The following is a 25,133-nucleotide window of genomic DNA, read 5'->3' as shown; positions in this document are numbered from 1 at the left end:
TGAGTCCCCACCCCTTGGTTGGTGGGTGGGTGGGGATTCAGAGATAAAAGACATGGCAAAGAACAGAGTTGAGGGGTTTTTAATGTTGGAGTGTGATGCTGAAGCCTTAAGCTGGAGCCCCAGGAAATAAGCTCACAGAGGAAAGAGGAGCCAGCCCCAGGAAAGAACGAACCTTGAACCCAGAGAAGGGAAGCAAGACCCTGGAAGGGAGGAACCCTGGAAGCCTGAACCCTCACAGATGTCGGCAGCCATCTTGACCCAACACGTGAAAGTAGACTTTGGTGAGGGAAGTAACTTAAGCTTTATGGCCTGGTATCTGTAAGCTCCCACCCCAAATAAATACCCTTTATAAAAACCAACCGATTTCTGGTATTTTGGATCAGCACCCCTTTGGCTGACTAATACATCTTATGAATTTGATTGGGGGAGTCAGTCCAAGAGCTAGTCTGGGTGGCCTGACAAACTCAAGCTTCATATGAAGCTGAACACCAGACCTGAATTATGCTGGCTATCTTATAAAATCATATAAAGCCACCATAAGGTCAGCCTCCATACTGGTGTCTTCAGTCGTATTCTTCCTTGTATACCCAATGCTAGTTGTAGAATTGTGTCCCCCAAAAATAGATATTCAAGTAGTAAACCCTGGTACCAGTGAATACACCTTTTTTGGAATAAGGTCTTTGCAGATGTAATTAATTAAGATGAGATCATATTGGTTTAGCATTGACCCTAACCCAATATGACTTTTGTTCTTTTAACAAGAGGGAAATGTGGACACAGAAACAGACAAGGAGAATGCCATGTGACGTTGAAGGCAGGGACAGAAGTGACACATCTACAAGACAAAGGAATGTCAAGGCTGGCCAGCAACCACCAGAAGCTAGGAGGGGGCAAAGAATTCTTTCCTAGAACCTTAAAGGGAGCATGGCCCTGACAACACTTTGGTTTCAGCCTCCAGAACAGTGAGGGAATAAATTTCTCATTTTAAATCACAGAGTTTGTGGTAATTTGTTATGGCATCTGTTTTAGTTCACTAAAGGCTGCTGGGAACAATGTATAAGAAATATGTTGGCTTTTATAATAATAAGTTTATTAGATTAAGAGCCTATGGTTCTGTTTATTAGTTGACTTGCCTTGTTGCAGTGACTGCTAGAGTTGCGTGGCAGTTTGAAGCTTTGGTGGACACCAGAAAATCACGTCCTTAGGGTTAATCCATTCCTGTGCGTGTAAACCTATTGTAAGTGGGAATTTTTGACTGAATTACTTCAGTAATTCAGAGCCTTTGATTCGATTGTGTGGCCCAGGGTAGGTCTTAATCCTCTTACTAGAGGAATAAAAAGCTGCAGATACACAGATACAGAAAAAGAGCTGCAGAGACTCACAGGAGTTCAGTGAGAAATGCTGAGAAGCTGAAATCACTGAAACACCAAAGCTGAGAGGATGCCACTTTAGTCAGAAGAAAAAAGCAACAAAGTCCAGAGAAGAGGTGAGAGTGAGAAGACACCGCCATGTGCCTGATCACTTACAGCTGCAACTCAAGGAAAGAGCATCTCCTGATGATGTCTTGACTAGGACACCTTCACAGCCTCAAAACTGTAAGCTTTTAACCGAATAAAACTCACTGTAAAAGAAAAACAAACAAACTTATGGTTCAGAGGCTGTGAACATGTCCAAATCAGGCGTCATCAGAGATGCTGACTCACCAAGTTGTAGCTGTGGGCGATCAGCCGTATGGCAGTGCCATCTAAAGATGCTTTCTCTCTGAGCTCAGCTGTGGTGTACAGGCACATGGCAGGGCATAATGGTGGCTCTTCCAGGCTCTGCCTTCTCCTCCAGGCTTACTTTCTCCCCGAATTCAGCTGTGGGCAATCAGGCACATGGCAGGGCACAATGGTGGCAATGGCTCATCTCTTCTGACTTGTCTCTCTCTGTGACTTTTTTCTTGTGTGTCTGTGGCTTTTCAGTCCTCCATATATACAGGCTCCAGTAAGAGGATTAATACCCACCTTGTGTCCTGTAATCTAATCAAAGGCCCATAATTGAACAATCTAATAAAAGGTTCACAATAGGTTCAATTTAAGAACATAATATTCTGGGGTCCACATAAAAAAACTCAAACCAGTACCACATCCTAGGAAACTAGGGCTTTACCTATGGTAGGGGCATAATGCTTATTACTCTAGTCTAATTTTGCACTCTCACAAACCTGTCAGTAGAATGAGATGACCCTCCCTTTCCCTTCTTATTTCCTACCACTTCCTACATTCTATCTACCCCCAAGGCCTCACTATTCTCTAAACACTCTACATTTTTCATTGTTTCCTTGCCTTTGCACTACTATTCCCAATGACTCTTTTTCAAAAAGGATGTTCAATTATTACTTTTTCTTGGAAGTATTCCCTGTCTCCCCACTCTTCTGATCAATTATTCATCCATCCACTGACTCAATCAACAAATATTGGACACCTTTACAAGCCAGGCACAATGCAAAGCACTGAAAATATGATGGTTAAGTGAAAAATGGCAGGTCACCACTCTCATCACCCTCATGGCAATCTAGTAGGGGAGACTGAGCTTAATAAATTTAATGGATATATTGCATTCACTCTAATGAGTATACAGTTACCAACTGAGATACATGCGTTGAAGGAAACCAACACTGCTCTTTGAGAGCATATTAGGGAGGAATCTTTTCTAGGTTGGGCTAGAGGGGTTCAAAGATGGCCTCTCTGGAGAAGTACAATGGATATCAATTTGGAGGCATGACTGGACAATGGGGGAGCACAAAAAGCATTCCAGACAGTGAGGAGAAAGAGAATGACATATCTGTGGAATGGAAAGAGGCCATGGAACTGGAAGGCAGAGAACAAGGGAGTGATAACAAGATGGGATGTTTGGATGGGGTAGAAATCAAGGCATAATAGGTTTTTTAAATTTTATTTTTTAACATGAACAGACTTGTATTTTGGAAAGATTACTCTACCAGCTGTATGGAGAATGGATTAGTATGGGGAGCAAGAAAGAATGGGGGATGGGGGTGACGAAACCACCTTGCAACCCTCTAAGTGAGAGATGAAATAACATATACTAGGGAGGGGGTCATCAAGATGAAGAGAAGTAGATGAATTCCAAAGATACTTGAAAAGTAAAATGAGGAAGAGCGAATGAGGGATTGGATATGGAAGAGGTTCAGGAACCGCTGTGGTCTGGTCAAGTTCACCAGAGTCCTGTGAACTTGGACCCGTCGCCCATTTCCCATTTCTCCATTACGGGCTACCTCTTTCGTCCTAACTAGAATATTCGAGGTTCCCGCAGTCCTACTAAGAACCGGCAGCCAGGGCCCCGCTCTCCAGTCCTCCAGGCCAGCACGAGAGTAGCCACTCGTGCCTAAGGCTCTGTTAACTGAGTCCCAACGAGACTGGCGGAGGCTTGTCTCCTCTCTGGGAAATGGAGACCCTACTTCGCGGGGCTGGGAGACTCGGGTGAGAAAACGGTTATTTCTTTTACTTTTGTTATTGTTAGGCTCAGTTCAATTCCCTCCAGTCCTCTCCTCCGTTCGGAGACAGTTCCTCGACCCCCACAGCTTACACAAAAGGCTTCCTATTCGTGACTGGAACGGCCTCGCCAAAGCTGAGCGCCCCACGCTGGTCAGAGCCGGGGCGGGGGCTCGGACGACCGCCACGTCTTTCGGTTGGTACCCGGAGGACCAGCCCTTCCCACAATGCTGCTGCTCTTCGTGGCCAAGGGGCCTTCCCTCACCAGTCCCCAGATCTCGCGAGATTAGGGCTGCGTCCGGGTCGCCCAGTCAGCCCGCCGGGTCTTCTCCGGCCTCGAAGCGGCGCCCACCTTCCTCCTTCCCCGACTTCTGCCCTGCGCTCGGCTCCCGGATTGGCTGGTTGGGCCCGGTCAATTTTTTTTCCAGGCCAGAAAGCGGTTTAACTAGTCCAAGCTTGGCTCCGCCCCCGAGGCCTGTGGATTGGACGGCGGAGTCAGCTGCCACCCGCCCCCGGGGGAGCGCGGCCGAGCCAATCAGGAGCCTGGAGTATTTTACGAACTGGGGAAGTAGCTGCTGCAGGCGACGAGAGAGTCCGAGAAACCGCGAAAAAAGTGGGGGCGACCCTAGGGGGCTCCGAAGAAGGTGAGGCACGGGAATCTTGGAGGGAATGAGGGGTGCGGAGGCTCACGGGGAGGAGGGGCAGCTCGGGGTCCTGAGAGGTCAGAATGGACGCGCAGTTTTCCGGAGGTGGCACCAGAAGAACGGCCTTGCAGGAGCCGGGGGCTTCCCGGCTCATGGATTGGGGCGGAGGTGGGAGTCTCGGGGTTGGCAGGACCAGTGTCCCGAAATGGCTGACCTTTGCTTCTCGATTCTGCTTTCCTCCCCGTCTCAGGTGTAGCCATCATGACATCACTCCAAGCCACGAAAGATCCGCCCCTCCGGGGTCTATCTCCTACACCTAGCAAGATTCCTGTACTCTCTCAGAGACGCCTACCTCTCCCCACCGGCAACCCCGTTGCCCTGGATCAGGAGAACCAGGACCCAAGCGTAAGAGGGGCTTAGTGGATGAAGGTAGTAGCTTTGAGGAGGCTGTGTACACCAGCAGAGCGCCGCGTCCCACCTTTTTGTTGTCTCTCCTCTCACAGGGATTGGTGCAGAAGCCATCACTTAGTATTCAAGGCCCCCTCGTTGGCCCAGCAGGCTCCAGGCCGAAAGTAATGCACCAAACCGAGAAATCAGAGAGATTGGTGGGGAGCACTCAGCTCCGGAACCCTCTGAAGGAACTCAGGGGTAGTCCTGGGGTTCAGAATGTGGGACCTGGGCCTCCTCTCCAGACAGGTACCTGTTGGAGGCCTGGGGACCCCACTCTTTGCCTGGGTGCGGGGAGTGTGTTGGACACTGCGGTTTGAGGGCTTTGCACATCCCTGCTCCTGGAAAGCTCTCTGCTGTTAGAAGCCCTACCCTTCCTTCAGCAAAATGCCATCTTTTCAGAAGGCTTTTCCAGCTCCCAATCAAATGCTCTGTGTTCTCCTAATACTTTTGCAATCCTTCATTTATAATATGTCTTATTTGATGTGAGTCTGTTATCTCTTTATAGTATGATGATAGCTTCTTGAGGATAGGAGCTTTGTCTTATTCATCTCTGAACCCCAGTAGCTGGAATAGCTCTTACTTAGAGTACATTAGAGTTCTGTGAACATTTAATGAGCTGAGTTCAATTGAATGAGAGTCTCTTTTTTCACCCTTGCATGTCAAGATGACCACACTAGGGCCCCTGGCCCCTTAGCCTTCACCCTGCCTGTTTCTTCTCATCTTTCCTTCCCCTCTTCCCTTGCAGAGGCTCCAGGGACCATAGAATTTGTGGCTGACCCTGCAGCCCTGGCCACCATCCTGTCAGGTGAGGGCCTGAAGAGCTGTCGCCTGGGGCGCCAGCCCAGTCTGGCTCAAAGAGTGCTGGTTCGAGGGAGCCAAGGAAGCACCATCCGGAGGGGTCAGGTAATGAGACGGGATATGAAGAAATCAGGCTGAGTGGGCTGGGGAGGGGATCCTGAGCCTGTGCTGATAGCCTCTGTTGGGGTCCCAGGGTGCCCGGGCCTCTGCATATTCAGCCCCCAAAACCCCCATCCACCGACTGGACCCTGCCAGGGCTTCCTGCTTCTCGAGGCTGGAGGGACCAGGACCCCGCGGCCGGACTTTGTGTCCCCAGAGGCTAGAGGCTCTGGTGAGTGCCCTTGAGAGGCTGGCCCTCAGTGCTTCGGGGTGCTTCTTCCACAGGACAGAGCTCAGGAGGAGCCCGAGAGGGTTCTGTGGGGGAGATGGGTTGGGGAAGATTTGGGGCTCGCCTGTGACTCTGCTCTCATTTCTTGCTCCTCTGGATCAGATTCCACCTTCAGGACCTTCCTTTCACCCCTCTACTCGCCCCAGTTTCCAGGAGTTAAGAAGAGAGACAGGTGGCAGGAGCCGGTGAGAAGGAGAGGGTGTGGGAGAAGGTCATTTGGAAAAGAATGGCCCATTGTCTCACGCAGGGTTCCCCCAGAGCTCTGTAGGTTTGGAACTTCCCAACAACCCAAGAGGGGAAGGGGAAACTTTGAAATAGAGCTCAGGCCTTCATAGGCAGGCCTCAATATGGCAATCAGTCTTCTCACATCATGAGGAGAAGGGGAGGGACAGGAATGAGAGGTATTATCTCTTTTGTGTAGTGGCTAGAGTGTAGATGGGCAATAAATGGGAATTGGGTTTGATTCCTGACTTGCCACTTAGTAGGTTTGTGAGCTTGCCATAACCTCTCCAATCTTCAGTTTCTTTATTCGTCAAATGAGGATAATGTTTTTACTATCATTAGAGGTTGTTGCAAGAACTAAACAATTTGATGTTCATAAAACACTTAGCACAGTGGCCAGCTCATAGTTGGTCCTCAGTGACTGCTAGCTGCTGCTGTTATTGTCATCAGGACTTCAGTGAACCAGGCCTCAGGATTGTCTCTGAAGAACCCAGTCCAGTCTGGTGAGTATATCCAGCCCTGGGGAGAGAACAGGGGTAGGGGTCAGCCTGCAGCAGGGACCAGGACAAGAGAATGCTCAGCAGGCTTGGGTGGGAGGGAGTGGGCCTAGATCAGAGGTTGGCACCGAGTTGTACTTGTCTCAAAGGAGAGGTGGTCCCCATTTTCACCCTCTCCCTGCCGCTCCCTGCTGTTCTATCCCCAGCCCCTAAGAACCATCGCTGCACCTCCAGCCTGCTCATGACGTTCAGATTCAGAAATGTTTACTGACATAGTGCAGGGCTCTGAGAATAAGAGCTTTCTGGGATAAGTCCCTGCCCCTGCTGGTGCAGTGTGGGCTATCAAACTGGTATCCCCTCTTCTTTAGAGGTTGCAAGACCCTTTGCCAGAGTTTTGCAGATGTTCCAGAAACTACAGCAAATTTCCTCTCTCCTAGCTTCTTCTCTCCCTGAAGGAGAACATGAGGCTATGACTCATTCAGATGAAGGAGGAGGGGCCCCCCTCGGTCTGGCCCAGCGGATACCATTAAGAGAAATCCGTGGGATAACACACACCAGGGTGAGATGGGACCCTCTGGGATAGGGAGTGGAGGTGGGAGGTGCTTGTGGGAATTGCCCAGCAGCAGCCAGCACTGAGGATTGTGAGTACAGCCAGGCAGTCCTGGGCCTCAGGAAGATAATTATTTGGTCTAAGTTTGCCCCGGGTGGGCCCAGGCCCTCTCCAGAGTGGAGCTGACTTCTCTTTACCAGGTATCTGGGACCTGGCTGAGAACTCACAGAGTGCTGTATATTTGCATCATCATCACTTCAATGTGGAGAGCAAGACAAAACTGACTCTTTTATGTCAAAAGCATCATCCCTTTACTCCACAAATATCTGTTGAACAGCTATGTGCCAGGCACTGTTTTAGGCTCTGGGCCCGCATCGGTAAACAAGTTCACATTCTGGAAGGAGGAGACAAATAATAAATATAGAGTGTCAGGTGGTGGTGGGTTCTCTGTAAAAATAAGTAAATAAGGCACCAAAGGGGAATTGGGAGTGGAGTGTTGGTTTTAAAGAGCTTGGGCAGGAGAATCTTGTTAAAAAGATTTTTTTAACATTTAAGTGAAGGGCAGAAGGAGTTGAGGGAGTGAGCCATGCAGATATCTGGGAGAAGAGTTCCAGGCAAAGAGAGCTGCAGATGCAAAGGCCCTGGGAGGGAATGTGCCTAGTGTTTTTGAGGAACAGCGAAGAGGAGAGGCCAGTGAGACTGTAACAGAATAGGGAGAAGAATGGCAGGAGATGCAGCTAGAGTGGATCAGGGTGGATAGCGACACAGAGGCCAGTGTAAGGACTGGCTTTTACTTATAATGATTCGGGAAGCCGTAGAGGGACAGAGTATTAACATGGAGTGACATGATTTAACTTACGTCTTAATCACAGTGGCTGGTATGGTGAGAACAAGACATAGGCAGAGGGGGAAGGGCTCATTCTTCCTGTATTTTCCCTCTCACAGGATGGCCGTGAGTCCCACCTGATGCCCTCCCCTGCCCCTGCAGCCCAGCCCATGCCTGGCCGTGTGGTGCCACCTACTGACACCCGCCCTTCACCCTTTGGATGGGCTCAGCGTGTACCTTCTCCCCATCCCTCGGCTCTGGTTTGTATCCACAGCTCTTGGTCGCTGAGCAAGGGGGCTCAAAAATCTGGCTGGGGATCCCTGCTGGGTCTTGTCCCTGCTCAGTCACCCCCAACTCTCCCCAGACCTCGTATTCTGTGTTGCGGCGTCTTGCCATTTGCCCCAAAACCCAGTTCACACCCATTCCATCTGTGCCCAGAATTCAGCAGGTAAGAGCGGGCCAAGCCTGGGGGCGTGGAAGGGAGGGGATGAGTGGGCAAGAGTTAAGATGGGGGCAAGGGGAGATTGGGTCCCATCTGGAAGTGCTGGGTCCTGCTGACATCTCCCCTCTGGTCCCAGGCCCAGTGGGTGAGTGGCCTCTCCCCTCAGTCTGGCTCTGAAGAGCCTGCCCTGCCCTGGGTAAGTATCAGAAGGCCTCCCTCTGTTCTGTTGGCCTGGATGCCCAGCATTTTGAGCCTGGTGGGCTCTCTGGAAAACCTACCTAACTCTCCAACTTCTCCTACTTCCCCGCTGCCCTCCTGATCTAAGGCTACGTCCTCTCAGTTAGGGGTTTTGATCCCTTCCTGGTGGTGGTGGTATTAGACTGGTCTTCCTGTCCCAGCCTGGCCTCCCCAGTGGCCCCCTTTCCTCCCATCTGGCAGGAGCAGATTGCAGTACGGTTGTTTGAGCAGGAGAGTTGTGTAAGGCTCCAGGAGGGGCCTGGAAAACCACCTGGGACAACTCCTAACGGACCCCATCCCAACTTCCAGGAGCTGAAGATGCAGGTGCATCTGTGGGGCAACAGCTTTGATGCCTGATGGGCAGTGATAGGGCTCGGGGTGACAGAAACAGGAAGAGATGAGGGCATGGGGCTAGGACAGTGTTGGGTGGGCAGAGTACTTGAACCCACCCCTTGACATCTCGTGGTCTTCTACCCACAGCGCATCAGTATCCTGCAGCAGCTGCTGCGACAGGAGGTAGAGGGGCTGGCGGAGGGCAAGTGTGCCCCCCTTAGTGGAGGCTCCTCTCTGGACATGGCTGAGCTTCAGCCCCTGCTGGCTGAGATTCCAAGAACCCAGAATGCCCCAGAGCAGACTCGCGGGACTTCTCACCTTCCTGGACCGTTGCAGCCCTCAGAGGAGTGTGGGGAATCCCAGCCCTGCCCTGCGGTGGGCCCTGAGGTGGCACAGCCCTGCCCTCCCATAGAGCCAGGGTCCCCAGAGCTCTGCCACAGCAGGGAGCCTGAGGTACCAGAGCTCTCGCCCCAGGAACAGCCTGAGGTACCACAGCCCTGCCCTCCAGCAGAGCCTGGACCCCTTCAGCCCAGCCCCCAGGGGAAGGCTGGACCCCCAGGGCCTTGTCCGAGGGTTGAGCCCGGGGCATCAGAGTCCAGCCAGCAGTCCTGCTGCAGTCAGCGGGCTCCAGCGACCACCAGCCTGATCTTCTCTTCCCAACGCCCACTTTGTGCCAGCCCCCTTATCCGCTCGCTCCAGTCTCTGAAACCCCCTACAGGCCAATCAGGTAAGGAATTGGTTGTGATAGGGCATGAACAAAGGTCATCTCTCACTGGGAGCTGGGCCTGGTGTCCTGCGCCAGGCGACCCCTTCCACCACCATCCGTCCTGGCCCAGCCTGGCTGCCCCTCAGGAAGCAGGGAGGAGCTGCGTTCCTAGCCCTGTGCTCCTAATTAGCTCAACCCTTGGGAGACGGAGGGAAGGGCCATATGTGGGGGAGCACAGGGCCTTCTGAACTCTGACCTTCGGCCCTCAGGCCCCAACAGCCTGGCCCCTCGAACCCAAGCCCTGAGGCAGCGCCTCAAAGCATGTCTGACCGCCATCCACTGCTTCCACGAGGCCCGCCTGGATGATGAGTGTGCCTTCTACACCAGCCGAGCGCCTCCGGCAGGGCCCACCCGGGTCTGCACCAACCCTGTGGCCACGTTACTGGAATGGCAGGATGCCCTGGTGAGCCTCTGGTGCACAGCCCGGCGAGGCCTGCAAACCAAGCCTTGTGGGAGGAAGGGGTGGAGGCAGCCAGCTCCTTTCAGAGAAAGTCAGTTAGGAAGGGTCGGCTCCAGTTCAGGGATGGCTGGGCTGTGACCCTGTCTCTCTCCCTCCAGTGTTTTATTCCAGTTGGTTCTGCCGCCCCTCACGGCTTTCCATCGTGAAGCACCCGCCTCTGCCTGCTCCTGCCTTACCTTGCTCCTTCCTTTTAGCCCTTATTTATTGTTGGCTCCCTCCCCCATGGGACTGGAAGCTGACACCCTTTATCTTTCAATAAAGTGTCTGAAGTGTCCAAGTGTCGGTTTCCTTTTGGCCAGACCTAGACCTGCCTTTGGTGTTGCTCCCAGATTGCCCACATGGTGGCAGTGTCCTCCAGTTTAGAGGCCAGCCCCGAGCTCTCCTCTGGCTTACCCAGGCTCTCACCTTTCTGTCCTGCAGGGAGGAAGTCATCCCACTGCTCCCTGCCCGTCTCTCACCAAGCTCTGTGACCTGTGTTGGGGGAAATTGTGAACCTCTGGGGTTCTGCTCTTATTCCTTCTCCTTAAGATTAGTCCTTCCTCCCAGGAGGCATCAGCTGCTCCTTTATCCCCTGGAAACTTCTCTTCATAGAACTCTTCCTCCACCAAACTAGACCCATGTCCATGGACTCTTTCTTGTTTAGTGTCACTCTGGCTGGTGTCCCCCTCTGCCTTCCATGTGAAGTCCCAAAGCTCTCCTGTGGGCTAGAACTCCCCTGCCTTCCCCTAAACCCTAAGCTGCTCCCCTCTTCTTCACAGGAGGCAGGTTTTCCAGGAATAACTAAGCCTTTGTCCCTCGCCCTGGGGTCCTGGAGAGGAGTGAAGGGAAGGGTCAGCCAGTTTTCTCCTGCTCTCACTCCAAGTCAAGCAGCCACAGGCATCTCCCAACTTCACTTTATTGGAAGAGGCAACAGGTGCTGCAGCCGCAGGGCCTTGCTGGGGTGGGGTGGGATGGGGGCTGTACAGAATGAGTTGTAAATGCCAGGAAGGAACTCACTGCTTGCTCCAGGTCACAGGAGGGCTGCCAAGGCTGGGGCCTGGGCCTGGAAACGGAGGTGAGGGAGGAGGGGATGGCGAGAGAAAGTTGTGACAGAGGACCAGCGCCTACCCAGTCCTAGGTGGACTCCTTCTGTTTGTTCGCTCCTTCCCAAGTCGCTAGGGCGTCCCTTCTTCCGGGGCCTCTGCGCCCTGCCTAGTGAAACCGCTCCCAGCTCCCAGCGGAAAAGAGGGTGGTTGCCGCGTCTCTCCTGGACTGGCTCCAACATCGTCCGCGTGTGGCTGTCCGTGGGCTCTCCCGGGGCCGCGCCGCTCCTCCTCCGGCCCGGACGCCCCTCGTCCCCAACCGAGAGTCCGCCCAAATTAGGCCGCCCGCGGGAGCTGGAGAGTCGGCCCCGCCGCCCGGCTCTCCGGGGCTGGGGTGGCGCCCTGGGCAGGGCGCTGGGGGTGGGCGGGGAGGGCGCCGAGGCGGAGGGGCGGGCGGGGGCGCGCGGCCCGGCCGGCTCAGTCCGGGTAGATGATGAAGCCTGAGAAGGTGCTGTACTTGTTGGTGTTGCCGCCGTGCACCTTCCCGCCGTCCAGCTTGATGAAGACCTCGTCGCCCACGTCCAGGTGCAGGATGACGCTGTTGCTGGCGTAGTCGTAGTTCTGGTCCGCGTCCTGGGCGATGGCGCTGGCCCGGACCTGGCGGGGGAGGAGAACGCAACAGTCCGCTCACTCCCTGGGCGGGGAGGGCTCGGGCCGAGACGCGCGGCTGCGCCCGCGAAGGCCACCGGGGGCAGCCCTCTGCGGGTCAGGCAGCCCTCTGCGGGCCGGGCAGCCCTGGGGAGGCGCGGGGCTCGGAGGGCCAGGAGAGCGCCAAGTGTCTGTGGCTCTGCCACTCGCCAGCCGTGTGACTCGGGGCAAGTTTCACGCCGTCTCTGGGCCTCAGCCAGAGCTATAAGATGGCGAGAAATAATAGAACCCATCTCTTAGGGTTGGGAGGATTAAATGAGTGCACTGCGCTTAGGACAGTGCTTTGCACAGACACGCGATAGAGGGTTTGCCTTACTCGATTTTAAATAAAATGAGTGTGTAGGACCATTTCAATGCGTCCATCCCCGCGCCGACCTCCCGTGAAGCGTCTATTTGCGTCCGCTTCCCTGGATGACGGGGCACAGACGCGGGCCACGCGAGGTGCAGTGATGCGCTCAAGCCTGGGGGCGCCCGTTCCCTCTCGTCCTGCTTCTGCCCCGACGTGGGTCCGGCCAACCGTCCCAGCAGAGGGCCCCTCCTCCCCTCTGGCCTTGCCGCGGTCACCTGGGGCCGCCAGCCCCTTCCCCAGCTCGCCTGCTTCCCGTCCCGCAGGGGCTGGTTATTAACTCATTAATTATTTATCATTATTCTAATCACTATTTACCGTCCCCAGGGCCGCAGCGCCGGCGCGGCGGAATACAGAGTGGGAGCCGCGCGGTCCCCGCCCCCTCTGAAACTGACACTAGATACACAGTCCTCCCGCCTCCCCTGGCGGATACCCGCATAGTCCACGCACACCTACCCGGTGCCTAATGCAGATACACACCGCCCTATACTCCCCTCTTCTCACCCCGCACCTGCACACACAGTCCTCAGAGTCCCTTACACACAAACACCCTCTCACCCCCAGGCAGACCCTCATACACCCTCGCTCCCTTTCCCGGGGTTCCTGGGCCCACCTGCGCGGAGGGAACCCCAAAGCAACACCAGCGGTTCTGGAAGCAGAAGGGCACTGCAGGTGACAGCAAGACCCTGGGTTCGCACAGAGCTGGGACAAGCAGGCCTGGAGTGCCCTGTGCCCGGGACACCACCACTCCAGTGCCGGGCATTCGGAGGTCACCGCTCAGCTCCAACCTCCCCACGCCGCAGCCTGAGCAGCCCAGGCGCCCCCCTTCCCCCTGCGGCCTCTCACTCCAGCCAAGCGAGCCGGGGTCCTCAGGCTGAGTCCTTGGGGGCTATTCCCCAAACCAATGCAGCGGCAACTAGACTATATGCACTGGGGTAGTGCACTGCTGGACCTGGATGCCTGGAGTTTGCAAAGAGGATGTAGGGCCTCTAGGACTAGGCCGGGTTCAAGGCTGCAGCTCTGCCTGTTCCCTGCTTTATTCTCCAAATCAGCTCCTTCTAGCCACCTGGCTGACCCCTGAGCTGCCACACCATTTTCCACCTCCGCCTACAGATTCAGTGTTAGCCCAGGGCAAGGCCTGCTCTAGGCTTCTTTCCCTGCCCTGGGGCTATAGGGCAGCTGCCCGGCAAGCCAGCAAGTACTTCTCTTTCTTTTTTCTTTCTTCTTCCTTCCTTCTTATTTTTTTTTATTAGAGAAGTTGTGCAGTGACAAAACAATCATCCATTATGTGCAAAATTCCCATACATCACCCTTCCAACACCTTACACTGTTGTGGAACATTTGTTAAAGAATTTGAAAGAACATGAAGAGACTATTATCACTAACTATCCTTCCTTTCTTTTCTTTTTTTTTTTTTTTTTAATCCTTTTCCTGGGAAATCCAAGCTGAATGCTCCCCAGCCCCCCCCCCCCAATGGCTGCCTACTGCCCACTGCTTACCAGGTGGGTTCCATTCTATTTGGAAGCAGCCAGGTCCAAGTAGATAGGCAAAGGCCAGGCTGGGAAACACATAGACTAGGAGGGTTGCCCCAGAAGACAAAGTGGTCAGAGACAGGATGAGAAGAGGGGGAACTTGACAGGGCATGACACCGAAGGTTTGGTGTGTGGCAGCCTATAATGGGGGGGGGGGGGGTGAGGGTAGGACTGCAGCGATATTGAGCATTGAGTCCTGAGTTCTAATCCTAACATCCATCCTAGTGCTCCATGAGACCCTGGGCAGTTTGTCTCTTTCCTCTAGGCCTGGGTTCCTCTGGCTAACTGGAGCGTTCTCTAACTTTCTGGCAGCCTGGCATGCCTGAATTCCTTGACGCTGTTTCGGGGAAAGGGCTCCGGTCATGGATTGAGCGCAGAGAGAAAGCTACAGCGGTTACATCTGGGGCCGGGCATGAGGAGAGGCTCACCTGTCCGTTCTTCATCAGGTCTGCCCACATGCTGGTGCCATCGCCGCCGCGCATGAGCACGTGGTAAGCGAAAAAGTAGACGCCCGGCATGGGGCAGGTGAACTTGCCGCTGGCCGCCTCGTAGGCGTTGCCCACGTTGGTCACCACGTCGTCGAAGCGCAGCACCTCGTAACCCTCGTGAGGCCGTCGCAGGCCCGCGTAGAAGGCAATGCGAGGCATGTAGCCCGCAGGGGGCGCCGCTCCGCCGGGGCCTGGGCCAGGGGGCCCCGGGGGCCCCGGCCTGCCCGGCTCTCCTGGCGGACCTCTGGGACCTGGCGGCCCCGGGGGCCCCCGCAGGCCTGCCTTCCCGCGCCGACCCGTCTCTCCCTTGGCGCCCGGCGGGAAGGGGGGCACGGAGGCGGGCGCGCCTTCGGGGTCCGGGCCTCGAGGCCCGTGCGGGTCACACACCATGCGGCAGCGACCCAGCATCTCGTAGTGCGCCGGCCCGCGGGAGCTGTGCACCAGCAGCGGGATGGCCACGAGCAGCAGCAGCACCATGGCCACCCCGACGGCCGCCCCAGCCACCCGCTTGCGGCGGCTCAGCCGCGACGCGGCCAGGGCCAGCAGATCCTCCTCGCTCTTGGGCGCAATGGCGGCGTTGGCCCGGGGCTCTCCGCGGGCCCCGGAGGCGGTGGCCGCGCCCAGGCCTGGGTCGGGACCCCTCCCAACCGACGGCTGCGCCCAGCTCCCCCGCCCCAGCGGGCTCCCGCTGCAGCGGCGCCCCAAACTGTCCGTCAAGGCGGAGGTCTCCCCGTGGGCTGGGCGGGTGGTAACTCCCGGCTCCGACCCCGGGGTCCTCTATTACCCGCCTTGTTCCGTGCTCAGGATCCTGGGCGCCTGGGATCGTGGCTTCTCAGACGGCTGGTTTCCCACGGATCTAGGATGCCTGAGTCACCTGCTCTCCGGACGGCTGCTCTCTCACCGATGGCGGCGGCCTGGGTCCCCGGCCACCCGGACTGATCTCTCGCAGCCGAAGCCGGGACTACTCCACCGCGCTCGGGACGTCCCGGGCTTTGCGCTGCGGGCGGCGCCCACCCGGCGCGACCTCCTCGGAGGTTTTGCGCTCTGGCTGTTGGCGAGCACTGACACGCCTTCCTACCCCAGCTGCGGCCCCGGAGCTCGCCAGCGCCCTGGCCCCGCGTCCCTTTCCTGTGCGCGCTCTCCCTCTCTCTGTCCCTAACCTTCCCTCCCTCCCAGGGAGGCAGTGCGGGAGGTGTGAGCCTCCGCGCGGCGGGAGCCGCTTTAAGCGGCCGGAGGCCGAGCGACCCCTGGCGCCCAGAGCGGGAAGCGCGGGGGCGGGGCGGGCAGCGGCCCCCACCCCCCCCCCCGGGCCTCGCGGTTCCTTCCCCGCCCTGAGCTGATTCTGCAGGGACATGGGCCCCCACCGTATCCTTACCTTCACCCCTTTCCTTTCCCCTCCCGTTTGGCATTCCCAGAGCCCAGAGGAAGCCAGAAATGGGATAAAACCAGCGATGGGGTAAACAGGGGTCGAAATACACGCACAGATAAGAAAACAGGTAGATTTCCGAGCCAGAGGGCCACATGGGGGGCGGGGAGGGGGGTGCAGGAAAGACAGAATTTCGCCACCCCACGCCCTGCAGTGCCCGTCACCGACTAATGTACGGTAAAGGGTTCAACGGGTACTTGTTGGCCTGAACTAGAACCTCCAGCCACTGCCGCCCCGACCCCCAGTGCTCAGGGAGCAGAGCAGATGTGAGAGAGTGAGCGAGCGAGAGCGAGCGAGAAAGCAGTCCGGCCTCGGGGAGCGAGCAGGAAACCGACAGGAAAGCAGAGAAGGAGCGACAGAGAAATCAAAGAGACGAAAAGCCAGATAGAGACGCAGAGACAGAGACAAAGCTTCCAAAAGAGACTAACTGACAGCCCCAGAGGGGGAGAGGGAGAGACAGAGACGGAGAGAGAGAGACGGGAGCTGAGACAGGTTGACAGATCGAGAGAGAAATGTAAATGGCGCGCTGCAGAGAGACACCCAGGTCCGTGTTCGGACTCCAATGTGACATATCAAGTGTGGGGAAGACGCGGGGGCGGGGCGGTTCTGCAAGCCGGAGCAGGAGGCTCTGGGCCCCGTGCACTGTGGCAGTGTGCACGCAAGTGTGGACGTGGCCTGGGACCCTGGTCTCCTGTGTCCCCGGGTGAGTGGGATTGTGTGTCGTCTTTGTGTGAGTGTGTGTGATGGCGTTTGAAGGGAGGTATTTGTGTTTGTCTTCTTCTTAGCCCCTAGATCTGGGGTCCCGTGAGTGCCATCTCTCCGCCTCAGCACTGAAGAGATGAGTCCCGTGTGCCTTGCCTCTGCCAGCCCAGCCTCACCCCTGCTCCAGTCCCCGACCTTTGCGGAGCAGGCAATCTCTGTCCCCTGCCCTTCCTCAGGGGTCTGCTGTTAGACGGAAACCCAGAGAAGTTGGACCCCACTTAGGGGTTTGGGGGAGGAAATGTGAGGTTGGTTGTGCAAATTAATGTAGAGCAAGTGCTAGACACCCTCCTGTGAGAGGTGACAGTGCCTGTCTCCTTTCAGGTGACCAAGAGGAAAGGAGGAGGCCTTGATAGATCTCTCAGTCCAGGGCGGGAAATAGCTATTGGCCTCCTCCTTCCCTGGAGTCTCCTCTGGGGGAAAGTTCTTGCTCCCAAGGGCCCCAGGGACAGAGGCGAGGAAAAGGAGGGACTCCAAGACTGGGGAAAGTGGGGATGTTGGGAGACCCCTGGTAGTGGACAGCGGTAAAGGAGCTCGGGGAGATTAAGATAATCCAGGGCTGTAATGTGTGAGGATGGGTGCATCGTGGAAGAGGCAGGGCACCCCCGGGCAGTCTTACTGGGGGGAAAGTGGTCTCCTCTACCTCTACCCCTTCCCCTGCACCCTCCCACGGTGACGTGGAGGCTAGGTGGGGGCGGAGGGGTATCGTTGGAGGCCCCTACATGCCTGACAGGGTTGGAAAAGAAAGGATCTGCAGTCATGGGGGAAGGGGCGTCCTCCTCCAACCATAAATACAAATTTTATTCAAGGTCTTTGTCACCATTTGTCTTCCTCGGGGGGCTGAGGGCTGCGTCAGCCCGGTGCATGTCTAATTCCGGATCTGCTCCCCCAGGCTGGATGATGGATGGATCAGAGAAGAGAGAGGAAAAGCTGGTCCTGTCTCACACCGGCCTCCGATGCCTGATCCTCAGACCCCATTGCTCCAGGTCCTGCCACCTCTCTCTCTGCCTTCCTTCCTCTCCCCAGAAACCTTCTCTGCCAAGTCCTACAGCCCAGCCGGCTGACCAGCCCGGGCCCCCTTCTCTTGATTCCTCACCTCATCCCTTTGCAGGTCCTAGCCCTCTTTTTCCTGGAGCTCCCCCTCTCCTTCCATCCCCAGCCCAGGCTTTGAGCTGCGGTGACCAGCAGGGCTGCAGACGGCAGCGGGTGTGTGTGGTGGGGGGAGCAGGCTTGGCTCGCAGGGAGCCGAGGGGCCAGCTCCATGAATTTATTCATGTTCTGTTGCTCTTTCCCCACGCTCTGGAATGAAGCTGCCAGCTCACCAGGTCCTTATTGCTTCCCCTGCAGCTGTCACATTCGGCCGAGGAGGGACCTGGGTAGGGCTGAGGCCAGCCAGTGCTCTTGGGGCCAGAAACCAAATCTCTGGGCTCTAGAGGGGATGCTGGGGCCCAGGCTGGGATCTGGGAGGATTTACCCCAATCTACACCGGCAGCCAAGCTGGGAGGCTCCGGGGAGGTGGTGTGGTTGGGAATGGAAGCTGGCCGAGATGGGTGTGCTGTAAGGCATGCATAGAATGGGCAGTGTAAGGGAGACAAAGCTAGAGTGGGGAGGCGAGGGGAGAGGAGAAACCCTTAGGCTCCCCATTACAGAGCACGGCCCAGTCTGAATCCTGCCTTAACATCCACCCATCACTGTGCACTAACCCTGACCCTAATCTCAAATTATACACTTGACTCCTCTTCAACCCTAAAACTAACCCTAACTCTATAACCTGACCCAGAATGGAACTTATCCCTACCTGTTCTGACCAGGGGTCTCCCCACAATTTCCCCCAGGGCGATAGCCAGGTGTGTCATAGTTCTGAGGACCAGACTTTGGATTAGCATGTCATTAGCATATGATTTGCATGTGATATGTGCCTTCTACTCTGCGGAAGTTTTCATGTTAAAATTTTATGAAGTCTAGCGGAAAGGTCCTGGCTCCTTGAAGGTTCTCTCTTTTTGTCCCTTCTCCCACACTCCTTGCCACTGATCCAGAATCCCTCAAGGGAAGTAATGTGTGGGGGGAGGTGAGCAATAGATAGGAGGGAAGACCCTGGCAGGGTGATCTGGACACCCACCTACCCCTCAGTCTGCTCCCGGCTCCCATTTGGAAGACCACAAAGAGCTGGAAGCAGCCTAGGTTCCATGATACCAGGTAAGAATGGAGGGGAACTTTGCTCACCTGAGAGGACAGGTGATGGCCTGGGAAGGGAGATAGCACTGTGGAGTGCTCTCTGCATTTTAGGACTTTCACAGGAAAGTTCTCATTGCATATCACAGTACCCCCATGGGGTGGGTATATTATTCCCATTTTACAAATGAGGAAACTGGGTACCAGAGAGAGGAAATGACTTGTCCAGTACCACCCCATAAGAGGCAGTCCTAGAATTAGAGTTTCTGATCTCCTGGCTTCCTACTCAGTGGCCTGGAGAAGAGACCAAATGGCACCCGAGGCAGTGGAGGGGTGGCAAAAAGAGGGCAGGAGCAGGGAGTGATATTTGGACAGATGTTGGGGGAGACCCCTGTGTGTGAGGGGCAGGGCCTTGGCTCAGTGTGTCCTCCACCCCCCACCTCCAACGCTTTGGAACTTGACACCCAAAAGGCAATAAGGGATGGCGGAAGTTCCCTGGGGGGAAGAGCTTTCAGTCGGATTAGGAGAGGGCAGAGAGGAGGGAAAGGGAAACGAAGCGAGCGAGAGGAAAATTTGCTCAAGAGGCGAAACGGAGGAAAGCTGGAGCAGAGGACTGAGCACCGCTTCAGGGTGGGAAAAACAGTGGCGGCCCAAGGGCCGGGCGTGCTTTGCCTCCTTGTGGAGAGGCAGACTTGCCTGGGTCGTGGGGCTAGCGGGAGGGTTCGCCCCAGGCCCTGGGCTCCTACTCGTCAGCCCGTGTCCTTGGCATCGCAGCTCGGTGTCGCCTTGGGTTCAAAGGGCTGCGCTAGCGCCGCAGGGCTGCGAGCGGGCCCACGGCTCCCCCGGGGACAGGTGGGCATTGCTTAAACGGTGTCGGTCAGGCCGGAGAGCACTGCGGACTCGCTTCTGCAGGCCTCCACCCTGGGCCAGGGGCCGCTCCTCGCCTTCACCTCCCTCTCCAGCCCCCTTTGCAGCCCCCCTCGGCCCCCACCCCCAGACGCACGCCCGCTCGAGCCTCCAGTTAATGAAATGTGGCGAGCGGCCGCACAGACAGCTGTCAGACCCCTCATTTCTCCGCGGAGATATTGGATCTCGCGCTGGGAGACGGACAGGTGAGCGGGGGGCGGGGCGGGGGGCTCGGGGCGGAGGGAGAGGCTCGGGCTGGTGGGAGCCTAGCGCCCAGGAGGCAGCGCCAAACCCGAAGCCTCGAGGGCTCAGCTAAGCGAGGTCTCGCCGGCACCGGGGCCCTTTCTGCCCAGGGCCCCTAGGCCTTTCCCCTTCCCCAACACCTAAGAGGCTTGGCGAGCCCCGCACGCCGTGCACCCCGACGCCCACGGAGCCGGGCCTCGCCGGCTCGCACCCTGGGCGGGCCCAGGTCCCGCCCGCGCCGCGCGGGCCGGCTCCGAGCTGGCGGCCCGGTGCTTCCTCCACTTCCCTGCATCCCTTCCCCCTTACTCCCCCTCCCTCTCTCCCTGCCTCCCCGGCGGCCGCGGCCTTTATTAGGGATTCCGCGGCTGTAGGTCCCGCCATCCATCCTGTCCGCCGGCAATTAGGCGGCCAGACAAAGAGCAGCTTCGGATGGATGAGGGTCCCGGCGGATCGGAAATGTGAAGGGTCAGCGCTGCCGCCCGCGGCGCACCCCGCTCCCCCCCTCCGCATAATCACGGGCCGCCCGTCACTCAGCGGGCCGCCCGGGGAGCTCCCCGGCCCGGGCCGGGGGGAGGGCGGGCGGCGGCTCTGCAGCCCCGCAGCCAGGGCTGGAGGCGCGCGGGCCGGCGGCAGAGCGCCTCCTGCGGCAGAGCCCAGGACTGCGACCCGAGACGCGCAGGAGCGAGCCGGGGTCCTGGGGCGCCCCCTGAAGGGAGGCGGGGGCAGCGCGGCCTGCGGGCTTCCTGTGGGGAGCCCGGGTTCTAGCTGCCTGCGAGAGGATCGAGGCCCGGGACGCACCCTGCTGGGAGACGGGGGCTGAGCCCTAGCGTCCCTGGTCTGCACTGGGTGCACCGCGCCCAGGGTGGCCCCCCTTCGGGGAACTGAGGGCCTAGTGGGCCTCCCAGCGGAGGAGAGTGACCCCGCGCTTCTAGCTCCGGGGTCTTTTAAATGAACTCTGACCCACCCACGTCAAATCAAGAAAAGCTCCGAGGGGCGCCGAGAGGAAGTTCAAGGAATCCGCGTGGTACCCGCGCCGGCTCCCGGCTGACAAATCAACATCTCCATCTGACAATTAGTGGTCGAGGTGGGGGAGAGGGGCTCTCGCCTCCCGGGCCTCTTAGCCCTCCTGGCGGGCAGGCGGAGAGGTGGGCGGTGCTGGCAGTGATGAACGACTCCGGGGGGGGCCGGGGCCCCGAACGCGCATTCATTACGCCGCTGACAGGCGGGCGGCGAGCCGACGTGCCGGGAGAGAGCCCCGTGGCAGGAGGGGAGCAGGGCAAGCGTGTTCCAGCCCCGAGCCCCCCTCTGCTCCGCAGCCTTCGCCTTAACCCTGGCACTTGACTTCCTCGGTCTGGGCCTCCCAGCTACTTGGTGCTTGCTCTGGTTGCAGAATTTGGCGAGCAGGCGGGGGACTTAGGCCCTTTCTTCGGCTTCGGAGATTTAAGGTCTGAGGTGTCAAGGCAGGGTGCAGGCGATTTGGCCTGACTCGGAGGAATCGTGCGTGTCTGTGCAGACAGAGGTGTGTGTGACAGGGATTGATGGGTGTGGATCTCCCGTGGGGGTCAGTGACTTTGTCAGTGGGCTTGTGTCCCCCGAATTTGTCAGTGGAGGTGTGCACTGCACCTGTCTGAGGATGAGCTGGCAGCCCCTTTGTGGTAATCTTCCCCCCTCCCCTTGCTGTCAGCTTTCTGTCTCCAGTTCTGGAGGAAATGGCAGAGTGCTTGGTGACAGCTGAGGTGTGCTGAGGATGGGGGGTAGATGTTAACCGTGAAAGCGCTGGTCTGGACAACCGCTCCCCTCCACCACCTCCACCGCAAACATCATCCCTTCCCCCAGCCTCTTGGAAGCCCTGGATGCTTCCTCGCCAAGTCTGGAGATGCTGAGAAAGTGGTTACTACCAGAGTTCTCTCTGGCCCACATGTCATACACATACATATATACACAGTCTCCCATAAAAGATGTGATCTCCAACCCATCTGACCTCCCCAGATGGCTGGTGGTGGTCAGAGAGGAGGAGGTCGATGTGCAGCAGGTACGCGGTGTGATGCTAAGGAAAAGAAGACTTCCAGGAGAGCCTCCCTCTTGAGGGCCTGGACCAGCTGCCCCTGGGACCCTAGCCTTTTGGATCTCAGGTCCAGGTATTAGTTGATCCCTTGAGGAGATTATATTAATGATCCTCTAATTGCTCTCCCTAATAACTCTTTCTTCACTCTGCCTTTTCTCCACTCCCCCCTCCCTTCACAAACACACCCAGAGGCTTAGCTGAGACTCCACCCCTTTGCCAAATCTCTTGGGTCCACAGAGCAGAGAATTAGGCTGAGTCTGGGTGTCTGGCTCCCTGTTTGGTTCAGGGTAGCTTTTAGCCACCTTCCCTTGGCCTTGATCTTCTTTAGGACTAGGGTAGCTCCTGGAGCCTCTGTAGCTTTTTATCTCTGAACCCTCCGTGTGTCTGCGTGTCTTCACGTTTAGGGATCTCTTCCAAATTGTCTCCCTGTGTCTCTCTACATTTTGGGGGTCTCTCTTCTTTCCCCTCAGGTTCCTCTCTCTGGGGCTACCTCAGCACAGTCTGTGGGGATGGGGGAATGGAGCAGGCCTTCCTTCCTGTCCCCATCCAGAGACTACTGCGAACCCAAGGACGGCCACTCGGTGTCAGGGCCCGGGCACGGCCTGGTTGCTTCTCATTCCAGGCACAGGCTCCGGGTCGATGCCCCGCTGTCCGCCCCCACCCCCCAAAAGCCGCCCTCCTCCGGCCCCACCCCCTCCGCCTGCCTGGAAAAGGCAAATTTGACATTTTTAAATCCCGAGCCTTAGAGGGATCGATGCGGCCCGGGGGCCCCGCCCGGGGTCGATATTCCTGATTGGGAAGCGGCCGCTGCGCCCAGCCCGCGCGTAAATCACTCGGGCTGGGGGAGGGGCGCGGGGCCCGCCGCGGTCCCTGCGCGCGGAGCCCGTCGGGGTCTGGCCCGAGCGGGACCCCGAGGTGAAGGAATGAGGAGACCGACAGGCCTTAGAGACCCGGGGAGAACTCGCCCGGGCAGCCCCCCTTCCCCGCCCGGCCCTGCCAACTCCCGGGGCCCGCTCCGGTCTCGCTTCAGCGGCCGCCACCCTCCGTTGCCCCTGGAGCCGCCGGGGAGGCCGGTGTCGGAGCCAGCCAAGCGGCCGCTCCTCTCCGGCCGCTCCCGCGGGGCCCGGGCTTCGGCGGCGGCTGTCACGGAGCCGACAAGCCTGGCGGGCGGGGAGGGGGCGGATGGCGCGGGCGGAGGTGGGGAAGCGGCGGGGCGGGAGGCTGGCGCGGCTCTCCCGTGCACTGTGGGCACGCAACAGATGTTTGCGGAATTAAGGGACAGCAAGGTGGCCTGGAGCACCGAGCGGCGCGGAGCTGGGGGGACGGGGGGGAGCGGCTGGAGAGCGCGGGCTGGGCAGCAGGCGGCCGAGACCTTGAAGGCAGCTCTCGAGGGCGCCCTGGGGACCTCTGAGCTGGGATTGACAGCCCCCGCCCCCCACCGGGGGTAGAGGGTAGTAAAGAGCGAGGGGGAGAGGGGTGGGAAGGAAAGTTTGAACCCCACCTATAACCGCTTGTGCCATCCCCGGCTTCGAATCTTTGCAGTGCTTTGCTGGGGAAACCGAGGCAGCCAAGGCGGAAAAGGGTCAGGAAGGTTAAAAGCGGGATCGGCAACAAGGCTGGGCTAGCAACCAGAATTCCCGCTTGGATCGCTCAATTCATCCGCGCGCCCTGGCTCCTCTAGCCCGCAAAGACGCCAGCACGCCCCCCTCCCCCGAACGCAGCGCAGACCCCCCCCCCCTCCAGCTGGTTAGGTATCCCTCCTCCCGGCCCCCACCCCACACCAGTTTACAGAACAACAATTTGGGGAAAACAATCCCGGCCGAGTGACGGCCCCGTAATTGTGACAAAGTGAGTGCGGGCAGCTGGAGAGAGCGGGAGGGCGGGAGGGCGGCGGGGCGAGGCGGAGGCAGGGGCGCCTCTCGCCCGCCGCGCCGCCCCCTCGTTCTCATTCCGGTCACCTCCCATCCCTCTCCTTGACTCTTCTTCTCCAATTCCTCTTTTCTCCCGGCCCCGCACGCCTCCCTTCGCTCGTTCTTCCATCCCTCTTCCCTTTCCGGCGGGTAACAGCTCCTCTCCCCGCTCCCGCCCTGCGCCGCCCTCCCCCCGGCGCGCTCTTTTCCTCGCTCGCTTCTCCTCCTCTCCGCCGCGCTCCACTCGTTTCTCCATCTTTCCTTCGCGCTCCCCTCGCCATCCCCTTCTTTTCCTCCTGGGCCTCCGCTTCCCCAGCCCGAGCCCTAAGCCCCCTCCACGTCCCCCCACTCTCTGGGAGGCCAGCGCGGCCTGGGACGCCGGGGTCCCTCGGGAGCCGCAGAGCTGGCGGCGCGCGGCGGCCCGGGGGTCCCGAGCGGCCCGCCCTCCCCCTCCCCCTGCCGCCGCGGTCGCCCCCGCAGGCTCCCTGCACCCGGAGCTAGTTTGTTTGTCCAGCCGCCGCCGCCGGCGCCCGCGCTGTTTGCCGAGCTTACAGCGCCGCGGCTCGGGGCCGGCCCAATTAAGTCTCATTCATTATTCAGCGCCCGGGCCCGCCCCCGCCCTCCCGCCCCGGCCGCGGGCCGCGCGCGGGGCTGCAGGGCCGGAGAGGGAGCCGCGTTCTCTCCCCGACCTGGGATCGGGCCCGAGGGGGTTGGGGGGTGAAGGGAACACAAATACTCTGCTGCAAGGAGGCGACCTGGGTGAGGCCCGACCGCCCAGCCTGGGGGACCTTGGAGAGCCAAGCCCCTTCTTCATCGGAGGAAACCGAGGCCCAAGCAGCGGCGTGACTCGGCCAAGGTCACGTAGCAGAACCAAAATTCGAGTCCAGGATATTGACATGAAGACATCTTGCCTCCCAGCTCCACTTCAGCATGGAAGCGGGAGAAAGGGAGGCCCCTCTGCCCCCTGAACCCTCGGCTGCGTCTCCCCGCTTCTGGCGGGACGCCCCCCTTTCCCTCGCCCTTTGTGCTGCCGTTTCTCCCTCTCCCCCAGAGCCTGCGGGACAAGCTGTCCCGGAGCTCCCACTGGGTCGGGAGGCTCCTCAGGCCTCAGGCTCGGGCCGTGGGCTCTGCCTGGCAGGAGGGGCGGGCGGGGAGGCGAGCTCGCAGAGGTCTCTCCTTGCAGCCTGCTCCTGGGTTAGAGGAACTGCACGTGGAACCACCCAGGACAGTGTTGAAGGGCAAGGGGGATGTGAAGGGAGGAGTCACCTCCTCGGGCGGAGGTGGGAAGGAGCTGTCGGGGGTCTGTTTCTGCGTTTGTAGGAGCCTCTCATTTTTTTAAGCACCGTGGGCGGGCCCCGCAGCTGCTCCCGCAGGCACCAAGGTGAAGCTGGGGATCCGCCCTGCCCCGCGCTCCCGCAGGCCGCAGCGCCACCTGGCGCCGGTGCCGCC

The 25,133-nt window shown here is 58.4% G+C and overlaps 2 protein-coding genes across 2 annotated transcripts; one reads left to right on the top strand and one right to left on the bottom strand.

The window, feature by feature from the left end:
- The first annotated feature begins 3,767 nt into the window (after nucleotides 1-3,767).
- Nucleotides 3,768-10,381, top strand: TROAP (trophinin associated protein). Its single transcript, XM_004446958.5, has 15 exons — nucleotides 3,768-4,138; nucleotides 4,389-4,543; nucleotides 4,642-4,834; nucleotides 5,334-5,491; nucleotides 5,580-5,717; nucleotides 5,877-5,959; nucleotides 6,447-6,499; nucleotides 6,931-7,052; nucleotides 7,989-8,129; nucleotides 8,234-8,317; nucleotides 8,448-8,507; nucleotides 8,750-8,872; nucleotides 9,029-9,608; nucleotides 9,857-10,050; nucleotides 10,206-10,381. Exons 2-15 carry the CDS (start codon nucleotides 4,400-4,402, stop codon nucleotides 10,251-10,253), a joined length of 2,121 nt encoding a protein of 706 aa, XP_004447015.1. The 5' UTR covers nucleotides 3,768-4,138; nucleotides 4,389-4,399; the 3' UTR covers nucleotides 10,254-10,381.
- Nucleotides 10,382-11,606: 1,225 nt separating this feature from the next.
- Nucleotides 11,607-14,680, bottom strand: C1QL4 (complement C1q like 4). Its single transcript, XM_004446960.1, has 2 exons — nucleotides 14,144-14,680; nucleotides 11,607-11,786 (listed from the first exon to the last, which is right to left on the bottom strand). Exons 1-2 carry the CDS (start codon nucleotides 14,678-14,680, stop codon nucleotides 11,607-11,609), a joined length of 717 nt encoding a protein of 238 aa, XP_004447017.1.
- Between the last annotated feature and the right edge of the window lie 10,453 nt (nucleotides 14,681-25,133).

This window comes from Dasypus novemcinctus, chromosome 12 (assembly GCF_030445035.2).
Source record: "Dasypus novemcinctus isolate mDasNov1 chromosome 12, mDasNov1.1.hap2, whole genome shotgun sequence".
NCBI classification, from domain to species: Eukaryota; Metazoa; Chordata; class Mammalia; order Cingulata; family Dasypodidae; genus Dasypus; species Dasypus novemcinctus.
Note: the sequence above shows the minus strand (reverse complement) of the source record. Positions and strands in the feature narration are given on the sequence as shown.

Excerpts from the sequence above, each read along its gene's own strand:
- TROAP (XM_004446958.5), top strand. The coding sequence starts at position 4,400 with ATGACATCACTCCAAGCCACGAAAGATCCGCCCCTCCGGGGTCTATCT. Across the intron at positions 5,960-6,446 it reads GAGACAGGTGGCAGGAGCCG|GACTTCAGTGAACCAGGCCT; the intron begins GTGAGAAGGAGA and ends TATTGTCATCAG. Across the intron at positions 6,500-6,930 it reads GAAGAACCCAGTCCAGTCTG|CTTCTTCTCTCCCTGAAGGA; the intron begins GTGAGTATATCC and ends CCTCTCTCCTAG.
- C1QL4 (XM_004446960.1), bottom strand. The coding sequence starts at position 14,680 with ATGGTGCTGCTGCTGCTCGTGGCCATCCCGCTGCTGGTGCACAGCTCC. Across the intron at positions 11,787-14,143 it reads ACCTGATGAAGAACGGACAG|GTCCGGGCCAGCGCCATCGC; the intron begins GTGAGCCTCTCC and ends CTCCCCCGCCAG.